Source organism: Trichechus manatus, unplaced genomic scaffold (assembly GCF_000243295.1).
Source record: "Trichechus manatus latirostris isolate Lorelei unplaced genomic scaffold, TriManLat1.0 scaffold00065, whole genome shotgun sequence".
Lineage (NCBI taxonomy): Eukaryota > Metazoa > Chordata > Mammalia > Sirenia > Trichechidae > Trichechus > Trichechus manatus.
This window is the reverse complement of record NW_004444001.1, coordinates 13,635,293-13,649,955: the sequence shown is the minus strand read 5'-3', so window position 1 is coordinate 13,649,955 and position 14,663 is coordinate 13,635,293. Positions and strand designations below refer to the sequence as shown.

Here is a 14,663-nt window from a genome sequence, read left to right as displayed (position 1 = left end):
TTCCATGCGGGAGTTGTTGTTGTTGTTGTATCCTGTGGAGTCTTTTCCGACTCATGGTGACCCCATGAGACAGAGCAGAATTGCCTCACAGAGTTTTCTTCGCTGTAACCTTTAAGGAAGCAGATTGCCAGTTTTGTTCCCATGAAGCCGCTGCGTGGGTTTGAACAAACCAACCTTTCGGTTAGCAATGAGATTCGCATTCAATTCCCAGCCAACGGGCATCATGTGCAGCCACCATTCATCTGTCAGCGGTTGCTATGATGTTGAGCAGGTTTCACCACAGCTTTCAGACTAAGATGGACTATGAAGAAAGACCTGGTGCTCTATTTCCAAAAAAATAAGTCAATGAAAACCCTATGGATGACAACAGTCAGAGCGGCACCTTATCACGGGGATGGCGCAGGACGGGGGAACGTTTCATTCCCTCGTGCATGGGGTCACAATTAGTTCAGAGCTGACACAACGGCAGCTAACAACATATAGTTTAAATTTTACAAATATGTAAACTTCTACACTTACAATCCAAAACAATTTGGCACTTAATTATCACAATAATCATGATAAATAAATGCTCTCTAAATCAGACTCCTCATAGTTAACAAACTAAGTACAGATGTTAAGTAAAGTTTGTTAAGTAAAGCTCTGGCTTCCTCAGTACTGGGGCACTGACAGAATGCTAAGAAGTTAAGAAAGTTTCAGCGTCTCAGGAAAAGGTATCTCAAAGACACCCACTCAAATGAAGGCTTCACTCTAAAGACTCATCGACAGTAGTACAGAAAAAAATATCTTGGCTACTGCTAAGTACCCTCTATATCACTGGTCAAACCACCCAGAAATGTACAAATCTTATTTGCCTTCCAAAGTAGGAATTCATACCCTGATCCTAATATATTTTAACATTTCTGACATTGGAACATATCCTCTTAATGTACTACATTGCTCTCGTTTGGATTTCTAATAGTTTCACATTAAGTTTTATTTCTATCATGTTTAGTCCTATTCCAATCACAACATTAGAAGTCATCCCAACACATTCATGACACAAATAACTGGAGGGAGGGAGAGGCAAGAGGATTTATATCAGAATTGCCAGGGGTGTAGGAAATTCAAAAAAGCCCAGATGATTCTAATAATAAGCCCAACCCTTAACACTGCTGGAAACTATTTGAAGTACTAAAGCTTGTATTTTTTTCTAAATCCCCTAGTACCTAGTATAGCATTAAAAGCACATTCCTCACATTAAGGCAAAAACACTTCTTGATTAATCTCTCATCAACTGGTCCTTCCATTGTTGATGATGTATCCTTGTAAGGCAGCCTTCCCCTTAATGTTGGAGGTAACTGTTACCATGTTAAAAAAAAAGCACAGTTGCCATGGTATCGACTCCAACTCATGGGTACCCCATATGTGTCAAAGCAGGAACTATGCTTCCATAGGGTTTTCAATGGCTGATTTTTCTGAAGATTGCCAGGTCTTTCTTTTGAGGCACCTCTGGATGGAATCAAACCTCCAGACTTTCAGTTAGTAGCCAAGCTCATTAACCATTTACACAACTCAAAAAAAACCAAAACCAAACCCATTGCCATCAAGTCGATTCCAATTCATAGTGATCCTGTAGGACAGGGTAAAACTGCCCATAGGGTTTCCAAGGCTGTAATCTTTATGGAAGCAGAATGCCACATCTTTCTCCCTCGGAGCAGCTGGTAGGTTTGAACTGCCAACCTTTAGGTTGGCGGCCGAGCACTTTAACCACTGCACCACCCAGGCTCCTTTTATGCCACTCAGGGACTCCCTATTACTATTACCATACTGAAAGTATTTTTTCCATTAGAAACCTCTTAGTGACTACATGCTACCAAGTCACTCCCTTGGAACTAGCTGGACACTGAATCATCAAAAAGAACCTGAGTGTCACTAATAGAGTACTACAATAGATACTGGAATTTAGGCTTCTATGTTAGTCATCTCTGTTTTGCAAATAAGTTGAGAAGTAGAACAGGACCGTGATGGGAAGTTTAATAAGGTAAGTTAGTTCCTGTTGTGGAAACAAATTCCTACTTTGTATCTCTCATAAGAAATCTGGACCCTGTCTAATTTCATTTTCCTCTGGCTAAGTCTTTAAAGCCTACTGTCAGATCCTCTTTCCTCCTTTTTCCCCCAGGATGTCAGTCTGAACATCTAGCTGGTGCCTGCTATCAATGACCACCCCCCACTCCCACACGAAGCTGGCCTGCTCTACCTATCTGCCTACACACTGCCTTTTCCTACATGTCCCTAAAACTGACAGGTCAGCTGGACCTCTATCCAGATCTCTCCAAGGCCTCATTCTGGTTTGAACCCCTGCTGAGAATTTAAATTTCCACACTCAGATACACTGAATCAGAATCTACACTGCAACAAGATCCCCAGGTGATTCTCATGTATAAGTTCTCAGAACCACTGCTCTACTAGTGGTTCTCAGAATTGGTCCCTAACCAGCAGCATTAGCATCACCTGGGAATTTGTCAGAAATGCAAATTCTCAGCAGGGATTCAAACCAGAAAGAACCAGTTCAAAGCCGTGGATCTCTCAAATCAGTGTTCTGTCCACTCCCCCATCTAGAAATCAACTTACTGCCTGCTAGGGACTGTATCATCCCTAAACCAGAACAACAACAACAAAAAAACCAAACCCACTGCCATCAAGTCGATTCCAACTTATAGCAACCCCACAGGGTTTCCAAAGCTGTAAATCTCTATGGAAGCAGACTGCTACATCTTTCTTCCATGGAGCTGCCGGCAGTTTTGAACCGCCAACCTTTTAGTTAGCAGTCAATCACTTTAACCACTGTGCTACCAGGGCTAAATCCTGCTAAAATTCAGTCTGCATAGACTAGAATATCAAATCCTGCAACTAAGCAAGTCATCTCTCCATCATACTGTAGATTTCCCAATCTACCTAAATTTCAATCACAACATATTAGGTTTTATTCACCCTCTCTTTTCTGAACACAAATTCCCTGAAAACTTTCAGATGTTTCACAACTTGCTTCACCAGTTTATCTAGGAGGTCAAGAGTTGATCTCTCCTTGCATCTGCAGACTTGTCTCATTATCACTCAAATCTCTGCCTATTTTCAGGTCCTTGACACAATGACACATACACACACATATACTTGAAATTTAAACATTTTTATAATAATCAAAATACATTTAACAGTGAGGAAGACATTCCATTATAGAGAAGGGGCAAAGAGCAAAGATTTGGATTATGTGTAAATAAAAATTTGGGGATATATTTGATTGGCAATATAGCATGAACCAAAAACACTTCATGTTCCATACTTTTTTTTCTTTAATCTTAAATGCCTTAAAAATTAAGATCATCTTATTAATGTGACATCATTTTACTTTGCAAACCCCTTGTGACAGTTAAGGTTGTGTGTCACCTTGACTAGGCCATGATTCTCAGTGGTTTGGCAGTTATGTAATGATGTAGTCATCCTCCATGTGATCTGATGTGATCAGCCAATCAGTTGTAAGGAGCATTTCCTCAGGGGTGTGGCCTGTATCCAATATATATATGGATATTCTGGCAAAGTTCACTTGCTTGCTCTAGATCCTGCATCTGGCTAGTTATCATCTGACCTCCAGTTCTTGGGACTTGAGCCAGCGGCCTGCCATACTACCTGCCAATCTTTAGATGCAGTGGTCTCTGCAGCCTGTGAGCCAGCAGCCTGCTGTCTTACTCGCCAATCTTGGATTTGTCAGCCTCCACAGCCCATGAGCCAGCAGCCTGCCATGTGACAGCCTGCCATGTGACCTGCCGATCTTGGGTTTGTCAGCCCCTGTGGCTACGTAAAATCAGGAGAAGCCTCCAGCCTGATGTCTGACTCACAGACTTGGGACTTGCCAGTCTCTACAACTGCGTGAGCCATTTCCTTGAGATAGATAGATCTCTGTCTCTCTCTGTCTGTCTTTCTCTCTCTCTCTTAAGAACCCAGCCTAAGACAGGCCTCATTTACAGAAATGTATGGCAAAATTCGGGCTGGTTTCCATACAAAAATATGAAATATGAATGTGAATTTTCACTCTTAACGTGATTTTATGGAATTTAAACTATTCAAAGTTTTAAACACTTAGGAAAATCTGGTCACATTAATTAAAGAATACAACTTATTATTATATTTGCTATTGATTCAACTTTGAGACAAAAATTTCCTAATATTCCTCTTTCATGCTCCACCCACTGCCGTCAAGTTGATTCAAACTCCTAGTGACCCTACAAGAAAGAGTAGAACTGCCCCATAGAATTTCCAAAGCTGTAATCTTTATGTAGGCAGGCTGCTATATCTTTCTCCCTCAAGGCAGCTGGTGGGTTTGAACCACCAACCTTTCTGTTAGCAGCTGAGTGCACTTAATCACTGTGCCACCAGGGCTCCTTTTCATGCTCTGCATTAGTTTAACTGAAGTGAATCCTGAGATTGAAAAGTAAATCATTAGCCGGCAGTTTCTATTTACAACTACTTATCTGCATAAATCAGTGCAACAAAGTAAATTATAAACCAAATCCACTGCCGTCGAGTCAATTCGAACTCAGGAACCCTATATGACAGAGTAGACTACCCAGTGGGTTTCCAAGGCTGTAATCTTTACAGAAGTAGACTGCCACATCTTCCTCCCGTGGAGCAGCTGATGGGTTGAAACCGCCGACCTTCAGTTAGCAGCCAAGAGTTTAATCACTTGCTACCAGGGCTCCTCAAGTAAATTACAGAAATAAATTATTATAGAAATGCAAATATCATCTCTAAACCAATGAAAACTTTCTGTCCACTAAAATAACCTCGTGATTTAAACACTGACTTTAAATGGTATATACGTGGGCTTGTAAAATAAATTTAAACTAAAAAGTTCATGACTTCATCTAAAATTATCAGGAGAAAGTCACTCCTTAAAATCTTGCTTACTTCTCCAAAAATAAAAATTCATATAAAGTGACACTTTATTTTGCACCATTTGCTTTGTCCTATTCTTCTCAAAAAACGCAGACCTGTACTTCTGGAATATGAAAAAGCATCGCACTTATATCTCCCCCCAAAGCTCTCCCCAAGTTCTTTCACAAAATGCCTCAAATTTCTTTATGATAGGTATTTTTCCACATTTAACAAATGTTGAAACTAAAAGCATCACCTTAACATAAAATTCAAATACGTCTCTTCTAGTACTCATCTCACTTAAAAGCTTTCCCTAAACTATTAGACTTACTACCAACTAATAATGAGCTTTCTTGCTCAGCATACGCTCAAAACTGAAAAAAAAATTTTAAAAAAAACACTACCTTCCTACATAAGCTCTACAAGGTTATATTACTTACATAAAATTCTGTTTCTTCATTAGCACAAAATCATCTTACCCCACTGATCCTTCAAAATCAATATCCTGCTTTTAGTGCAGGTCAAAAATTGAGAATTTTTTTTTTCCAGTTGGTGCAAGAATTAGGGAAATCATTTGAAAATGAAAACCACCACCACCAGCACTGGTACTGTTTTAAGCACTTTGTAAGTATTAGTTCATTCAATCCTCCCAACAACTTACGAGGAGCCCCAGGCGGTGCAAACGGTTAAGCAACAGACTACTAGCCAAAAGGCTGGCGGTTCTAACCCCCTGTCCCTCAAGAAGGGCTCTGGAAGACAGGTCTGGTGAGCTGCTTCTGAAAGGTCATAGCCTTGAAAACCCTATGGAGCAGTTCTATTCTACTCTGCACACATGGGGTCACATGGGGTTGCCATGAGTGGGAATCAACTCAACAGCAACTAACAACAACAACCTATGAGGCAGACACTTTTATGCCATTTACAGATTAGGAAATGAAGCACAGAGGAGTTAAGTAATTCGGGTAGCCACACCACTAGTAGGTGGAAGAACCAGGATTTAATCTCAGACAGTCCCAGTGCACATACCATGCTCGTAATTCTCTAGCAATACACCGCCTCAAAGTAAGAACCATCACTTAATAGGTGTCCACATTATTTCAAAACAGAGAAACTTAAGATTTTTGCGTTTTGTGACAAATTAGATCAAATGATACACAAATATTCTAAGCTGTCAGATTAAATTGTAAGAAATAAAGACTGTTATTAAAGAAAACCAAGCCAATAAGATTTATATTAAACAAGAAACTCCCTTTAAATGAACTTAATTTGAGAATTTTAATACAAATTAATACATGACTGATAAGTTCAAATTACATATTCATATAGAAATGCTTGATATTTTTTGAACATTAATCATAAACAACGCCAAGTAACAGACCTTCAAAACACATTATGTTGCTAACATGGCACTTCACCAGAACTATCTGGCAACTCACCTAACCAGAACACAGCAAAAAAATCACTACGAAAGTGACTCTAGACAATCAAAACAGATATTCCAATGATCAGGTATTGACACTTTCCTCAAAAGAGGCCCTCACACACTGCCTATTTCTTTTCCCCCTGTGTAGAATCACAAATTTAAATGCAATTTTCCCACTTCTAAAAAAAAAAAAAAAAATTAGAGAGGGTGAAGGAGGGCAGTAGCAAGACAGAAAATAAAATATTTTTTAAATAACTTCAAAACGCAAGATTAACAATCTTAACATACAACCCAACAGATCCTCAAGGCATCCGGGTAACTGATGATCACAAATGACGACCCAACGTCATCAAAAGTGGTTAAACTGTATTCTGCATCCTATTTAGGACAGAAAATAACTGTATATATAATTTTAGTATGACTTTCATCCAAAACGGTTAAAGTGGTTTTATAATTAATTCTTAAAGGAGTAATCCAATTATCCAGTAAATTCACCTAATCAATTAGAAAGGCATTAACCTGAAAGTTCCAAATAGCAAAAGTTTTACTGATTCTGAGTTCAAGTGTACTTTGTGTATAAAACTTACCTGAAAGTAGAGGGGAAGGAGGGACATAAAAGTAGAAAGTCGAACAGAGAAGAGCTAGGCAAGTATCTATAAACACTATGGCTAAAGCATCCCCCACTAGAAAGTGTGGGCAGAGGGTGCCACATCAGCAGTACTCTGTATTTATCCTGCTTCTAAACTATTCGTTGTTTCATGAATTATTAATTTTGGTTACTGGTTTGTTGATATGAAGCAGTACCAACTCCTCAACTGCAGTAAGTGAGAGCGTCCTCCTCTGCAAAACCGAGGATGAAGTTACTCTTACAGAACACTCTCTGCCTTACAGTGGCACGAATTCGAATTTTTTAAAAAAGCTATTCTCTTTCAAAGTGATTTTAATTTTTAAGGAATTGAGGGAGTTAGTGCCTAGCCCACATCGAACTCTGTTATCAAATGAATTGTTACACTATTCAACAAAACTCCTTTTCAAACCAGCCTGCAGTGCATTCTAGTTTCTCTAGCGCCAAACAAAACTTTAAAACACCAAGTAAATAACATTAAGACCTTGTACTTTTCTCTCCTCTAGCAAGGAAGTCTGACTCCAAACAGGAAACTGCTCCTATAAGGGTTCAACACTGAAATCCTATCAAACCCTAGCCCAGACCTCAGGAGGAGATTTAATATTTAAGCGCCAACACAGTTGCTTAAGTAGAACCACCAGAGTAAATACTCAAGTCTCCTTGTCCTTGAGGCATCCCTTGGAAGTTTTGGCAGGAAAAAATTTTGCTTTTTCTAACAACAAAGCCTCGCAAAAGATAAAGAAGTAGAAAATGCTACTTTGTCAAGTTTTTTGATCACCCTCCCCCATCTGACGGGGGGTGGGGGGAGGGAAGAGAGCCCGGGGCTGATTTTAGCCGGGCAGAGGGGCGAGGAGAGGCGGCCGCCCCCAACTTTTCCCAACGCAGGAAAGAGGCGGGAGGGGTGCGGGAGAGGCACCAGCGAGCCCTCTGCCCAATTTCTCTCCAGAAGAGCAAGGTGGAAGGTAGAGTGAGGAGGGGCGGCGGGGAGGGTGGGGTGGCGCTGCGCAGAGGTTGATCTCGGTCCCCTCCTTGCGGAGTCCGAAAAGGGGACCCGCGTCCTCGGGTTGGGAGGGTCCGGACGGGCGGCGGGGAACGTCCTCGCGTCTCTTACCCATGCTGGGGGCTCCCGCGGGGAGAAGCCCGGCGCCGCTGCTCCTCCTCCGGCTTGCAGTTCGCGCGGCCGCTCCAGCGGCAGGAGGCGGGCCCCCGCGCCCCTCTCGCCCCTCCCGAGCTCAGGCGGGGCGAGGAGGCGCCTCCATCCGCCCGCGACGCTCTCTGACCAGTCCCGTCAGCGCCGCCCGTGAAGAAGCGGCGGCGACGGCAGCTCCTCACGCCCGGCCTCCACCGAAGCCACGGCAGCGGGAGGGCCCTTCCCCGCCCGCCCAGATGGTGGTTTTTCCCACCCGGTTGCCCGCGCAGTGGGGTAGGAACCTGGTGGTTCGTCCGGCCGCCGGCTCCAACCCGGAGCGCCCTCCCAGCCCGGGACCCCGGCCCGCGCCCCTCCCTCAGCGCCGCCGTTCTAGAACGCGACGGCAAAACCTGCAGGACAGACCCAGGCAGTGGCTAGGAAGGTGCGGAGAACTGGGCCGAGGAGAAATCAAGTCTCGCGAGAACTCGCCTAGTTTCCCCCGCACCCCCTCCCCGCCCCGCCCCCGCAGCGTTCAGACTCTTCTCCCGGCCCCCGGGCTGAGGCCAGGTGCAGTGACGTTATGGCCCCGGTCGCCCGCCGCCATCGTCCAGGTGCGGCGTGCGGAGGAGTAGGGGATGAAGGAGAATTGCGGCTTGTCCTCCGCCCTGCGGTTCAGCCAGTTCGGTCGGGCGTTTTCTGTGGTTTTTCCGCTCAGCTGGATGCAAAGGGTTTTTGCTGATAGGCAAAGTGAGCCTGGGTCGCCCTGCTTTCCGCGGCAGTGTTGCTCTCGCCAAGAGTCAGGCTCTGGGGACGTAAAAGAAAAGAGGTGGCGAGGGGGAGAGCGAGCCCGCTTGCTTTGCCCCGCGGAGGCCCTGCCGTTGCAGGACCCTGTGGTTTACCTTGCAGTGTTCTGTATGAATGAGAAACATTTGTTCTTGGGGGGAGGGGGGACACGAACAACATAGGTACGAGAAAAATGCTGATTTACGGAAATAAACTGGGTTCCTTGAGGGTGCAATGGTTAAGAGCTCGTCTGGTAACCAAAAAGTCGGCACCTGGAATCCGCCAGCCGCGTCCTGGAAATCCTGTGGGGGCAGTTCTGTGTCGTATAGGGTCGCTATGAGTCGGAATAGACTCCACGGCAACGGGTTTGGTTTTTTTGGTTGTAGTCTCTGTCAGCTGAAGACAACTTTCTAAATCCCTTTTCTCTTCTGAAAGTGTAATTTAAATTGTTACCTGATCCAAAAATTTATATATATATAATCATAACAACTATATATACATCATGATTTGAAATATTATCAGGCATATTTTCTGCCCTCAAAACGAAGGATGTTGTAAGATTATTGTAATCAGAACATGAGCCTTTTTCTTAGAGACAAGTATGATTAATTCAGCAGGTCTTTTTTTTTATCCCTCCTGGTTAAATAGACCCAATTTCTGGGCGGTTGTGTGTGTGCGTGTGTATTTAGTGAGCAACATTTGTTGAACACCAACCAGTGTGCCTGGTGCCTTTTTAAAAAATTATGTCATTTAATTCCCACAGTTATCCAACACTAAAACTGGCTTGCCCTTTGCAACCTGGCAGGCCTGGGTTTATGAAACTCACCACAGCCATTTATTTTTTGGGAAACCTTGGATAAATTAACCTTACTAGACTTCAATTCTTGAATGTGTTGAAAGAAATCATTCTTAAACGGTGCAAATCACAGTATCTGGCACATAGTAGCAACCCTGTAAATATCCATTCACGCTATATCCTATGGGCCTACTTTTACTGTCTTTAAATTCATTTATTACTTCTAAAAAGGTTGCATATGGTGCTTTTATAATGAGAATTGTGAAACCGATAAGCGGAGGCCAAAAATGAGTGAAAAAAAATCAGTATACACACCTAAACAAGATATACTTTCTGTCTGTGTTGTATTGAAACCATGGAACATGGGCTTTTTTCAGTCAACAGATATTTATCGAGTATTACTTAAGTTCATTTTCCCCTACCAAGCAAACCAAAAAAAAAAAAAAAAATTTAAATACTGTCCTTGTCCTCGAGAACTTTGCATTCTAACTAAGAATTTAAAGGAAAATAAATTACTATGGGCAGTGTAGATTTCAGGGAGAAGGTATGAATTGAACAAAAGCTTGGAGGAGGGCAATAGTTCCAGCCCAGAGGAGTCCTAGAAATAAGGAGTGTATATGGAAATGTGAACAGAATATTCCTGACCTTTTAAGATATCAGTGTGGCTAGAGCAGCACATAAGAAAGTAGACCATTTAAAGTTTGAAACAATGGAGCTGGAGAGGCAGAAGATTAGTGGAAAGAGACATAAATACAATGTTAGAAGAGACCTAGATTCCTAGAAGAATGGCTGGTAAATAGAACTGAAGAGAAGTCAAAGAAAACTAACAGAAGGGGAAAAGAGGCCACTGGATTTGACTATAAATGGTCTCTTTTGGGGGAAAAAAATCTGCCCAAAAGCAAAGATAACAAGGCAGGAAGGGGTAGAAAATCAGGATGAAAGACGATGGGGAAACCAGGGCAGAAATGGGGAGAGTGCTGACATACTGTGGGGAATGAAACCAAGGTCATGAAATACTTTGTGTACAAACCATCAAATGGGAAACTAATTTGATAATTTGCTCTGTAAACTTTCACCTAAAGCAAAATTTAAAAAAAAAAAAGTCTCCTTTGAAAGTATAATTTCAGAATATATACAACAGAATATGTGTGTGTGTGAATGTACTATATATAACGGTATATATGTGTGGTGTGTGTGTGTATATATATATATATATATATACGCATGTATGTATGAGCCCCGGTGACACAGTGGTTAAGAGTTGGACTGCTAACCAAAAGGTCAACAGTTCGAATCCACCAGTCACTCCTTGGAAATCATATAGGGCAATTCTGCTGTGTCCTCTAGGGTCGTTATGAGTCAGAATGGATTCCACAACAATGGGTTTTATATCTGTCTATATGTATAGATAGTCAGTATATAATAACAGAAAAGTTAAAAGTCAAATTAAAGATTTCAGTGACTAAATGAATGTTAAGAAAGATAAGAACACCACAGGTAGATAAACCTGTTGTTGTTTAGTCAATTCCAACTCATAGAGACCCTATGGGACAGAGTAAAACTGCCCCCATAGGGTTTCCAAGGAGTGACAGGTGGATTCTAACTGCCAACCTTTTGGTTAGCAGCCAAACTCTTAACCACTAGGCCACCAGGGCTCCAATACAGGTAGATAAGGTGACCATATTTTCTGAACCAGAAATCAGGTCACATGATCTGACAACATGATAAAACATTTACAGTCAGTTCTATCCTAGAAATCCCAGGATCTGTACATCTCCATATAAACCATGTATTTTAGAAGTTTGAAAATTAAAATAAGCAAATTCACTTCGCAGATTCACAGATCAGTATCCCATTGGGGTAATTCTGAGATATTGGATCATAAAAGAAAATGGAGAGGATTAGAGAATAGGACCTGAAGGAATGATTGAGAAAACTGAAGTAAAGCTGAGAAGTAATTATAATCCCAAAATTAACACTGTCCTCCAAAGGCAAAGGCAAAGGGAATTCTAACAGAAGAATGAAATCTAAACTTACAAAATGGTATACAAAGGTACTTTCTAAACTTTTGAGTGCTGTGCAAATATTGGTTATTAATTTTTCCGTGGAGCTCTTTTCATCTTTGTCTTACCACCCAGCTTTAAGAGGCATTCAAGGCACAGGTCTACATTTTATACATTTTTTTGTATGCCTGACATTTTCCCCAGCTCAAAACATTGTTTTCCCCAGCAGTAAACATTAGTTGGATGAAAGAAAATGTGATGAGAAGATGGTGTCAGACTTAACACATATATTAGATTTAACCTGAGGAACAGTTTTTAATTCTGGAATCAAGATTTCTGGGGTCCATGGAGTTGGGGTGACCCACCCAAGCCATTGCCCTGAGGTGAGTGACCTTTTGAAACTTGATCTTTGAGCAGACTGGTCTAAAAGTCACCTTTAAGTCAAGCAGTGCTCTTGCTAATTAGTAAAGCCCATTTTGCCTTGGGCATTGTGCTCTTTTGAAGAATTCAGTCAGTTTCAGGAAACAGAAATTCCAGAGTCAGACTGAAAGCTGTGTTTTAGGGTAAACTGTTATTATGAAGGCACTGTTCAGGCCTGTTTCCATGGCAATGGTGGTAAAATGGGATATAAGATTGTTTAGAAGTTCTCTCATCTCTGGAACACTTTGACTCTCTAATCAGAAGTGTTGCCCGACTTGCAAATTATATATTAAATAAACTTCAAATCAATTTATATCATTGACTTAATATGATACTTGTTTTAACAAACCTCAGTTCCTTTCAGCTAAAAACAGATTTTTTTTTTTTTTTTTGCCTTTCTTTTTTCCTTAATTAGTATTCTCATATCATACTGAATTGGGTTTGTTTACATCCATCTGTACTCACCCTACAAGGAGCCCTGGTGGTACAGTGGTTAAGCCCTCTGCTGCTATCACAAAGATTGGCAGTTCAAACTCACCAGCTGCTCTGCGTGAGAAAGATGTGACAGTTTGCTTCCATAAAGATTACAGCCTTGGTAACTCACACACACACACACACACACACGCACACACACACACACACACACGCACACACACACACACAAAGACCAGCCTTACTGGTCAGACAGAGACTGGAGAAACCCCGAGAGTATGGCCCCTGGACACCCTTTTAGCTCAGTAATGAAGTCACTCCTGAGGTTCACCCTTCAGCCAAACGTTAGACAGGCCCATAAAACAAAACAAGACTAAAGGGGCACACCGGCCCAGGGCCAAGGACTAGAAGGCTGGAGGGAACAGGAAAGCTGGTAATAGGGAACCCAAGGTCAAGAAGGGAGAGTGTTGACATGTTGTGGGGTTGGTAATGCATGTCACAAAACAATGTGTATTAATTGTTTAATGAGAAGTTAGTTTGTTCTGTAAGCCTTCATCTAAAGTACAATAATGAAAAAAAGAAAAGAAATTTAAATTAAAAAAAAAAAGATTACAGTCTTGGAAACCATATGGAGCCTTTCTGCTCTGCCCTATAGGGTCACTGTAAGTCAAAATCGACTCAATGTCAGTGGATTTGATTTTGATTTTGGTCCTCACCCTTCTTTGTATTCCAGGAAAACGGCATTAACACCACTCTAAGCATTAACCTCTTTTTCTGCTAAATATTGAACGTGTTAATCAGGCATCAAAGAGGTATTACAATGTCTGTGACTGACACAATTTCAGACCAATCTAATTGATGCCAAACTGCCATTAGTTCTTCCTTATGTTTTCTCAGGAATTTACAACAAGATATCTAAATTGAATAGATCATCTACCTTCTTTCCTTTCGGTGAAAACTATTTTAACCAGGAAAATTATGCTGAAGGAAAATAAGTTAAATATTACCTTGACTGTGTTATTTTTAAGGCACGCACGTAGCTCAAATCTTATGCACAACTAATTCTTATTTTGTATCTTTATTCTCCTTCATTTCACAGTGCTAAGTTTCCTGGGCAATTTCTTATTGTTATCTTATTTTGGCTTGGCTGATTTACTGTATACTTAAATTACATCAATGCATAACCTGAATTTTAAAAATCATTCTTTGGAAAACAATTGCAGGAAATAATAATCTCAGTCATAATACCTAAACTGTGAGGTCATTGAAGCAGAAAATCTCCCTGCTCTAAATGGTGACCCATCAGCTTGTAACAAAATCCTGTTAGTCTGCTAGCAATTTGGGGGATGTGCACAGGCATTTGACCACTCTAAGCACTTCATTATTGCACATGAAGAATAAGTTTAATTAAAAAACATGCTGACCCCATCCAAACGACTCACCACCTTGCCAAATGCAAGAACCTTTTTAATGAAGTTATTTGCGCTTTATTCATTACAGTGCTGGCCTGTGATAAGCAAGTCATAGAAACCTCATAGGCCCTCAAAGGGAGTCTATTTCAAGAAGCACCATTCTATCAAAATATTAAAGCAAGCCCTTTCCATAAGGCCAAATATTTTAAGTCATCCCAATGACAACCAAAACCAAATCCACTGCTGTCAAGTCTATTCCGACTTATTAGTGACCCTGTAGGCCAGAGTAGAACTGCCCCATAGGGTTTCCAAGGCCCTAAATCTTTACGGAAGCAGACTGCCACATCTTTCTCATGCAGAGTGGCTGGTGGGTTCCAACCACCAAGCTTTCAGTTAGCAGCCAAGCACTTTAACTACTACGCCACCAGGTCTCCCTCAATGACAAATACATTTGCATTTTTCAATTTTTTTTTAATTTTTTTATTGTACTTCAGGTGAAGGCTTACAGAACAAATAGTTTCTCATGGAACAGTAGTACGCATGTTGTTTTATGACATTGGTTAACAACCCCAGAACATAATAACCCTCTAAATTCTCAACCTTTTTTTTTTTTTGGTGAAAATACACATAGCCAAAGACACACCGTTTCAAAAATTTCTACATACACAGTTCAGTGACATTGACTACGCTCTTCCAATTGTGCTGTTATTCTCACTTAAGATGAAGGCT

The 14,663-nt window shown here is 41.3% G+C and overlaps 2 protein-coding genes across 2 annotated transcripts in view; one reads left to right on the top strand and one right to left on the bottom strand.

Annotated features, from left to right (window-relative positions):
• CD2AP (CD2 associated protein) overlaps positions 1 to 8,204 on the bottom strand; it is a 167,377-nt gene extending 159,173 nt beyond the window's left edge. Inside the window, exon 1 of the mRNA XM_012556424.2 lies at positions 8,071 to 8,204. Within this exon, the coding sequence (XP_012411878.2) occupies positions 8,071 to 8,074 (4 nt within the window). The 5' untranslated portion in view covers positions 8,075 to 8,204. The remainder of the gene's footprint in view (positions 1 to 8,070) is intronic.
• A 519-nt stretch (positions 8,205 to 8,723) lies between these two features.
• The window catches only part of LOC101350068 (vacuolar protein sorting-associated protein 29-like), a 20,697-nt gene continuing 14,757 nt past the window's right edge, over positions 8,724 to 14,663 (top strand). Inside the window, exon 1 of the mRNA XM_023734119.1 lies at positions 8,724 to 8,914. Coding sequence (XP_023589887.1) covers positions 8,724 to 8,914 — 191 coding nt within the window. The remainder of the gene's footprint in view (positions 8,915 to 14,663) is intronic.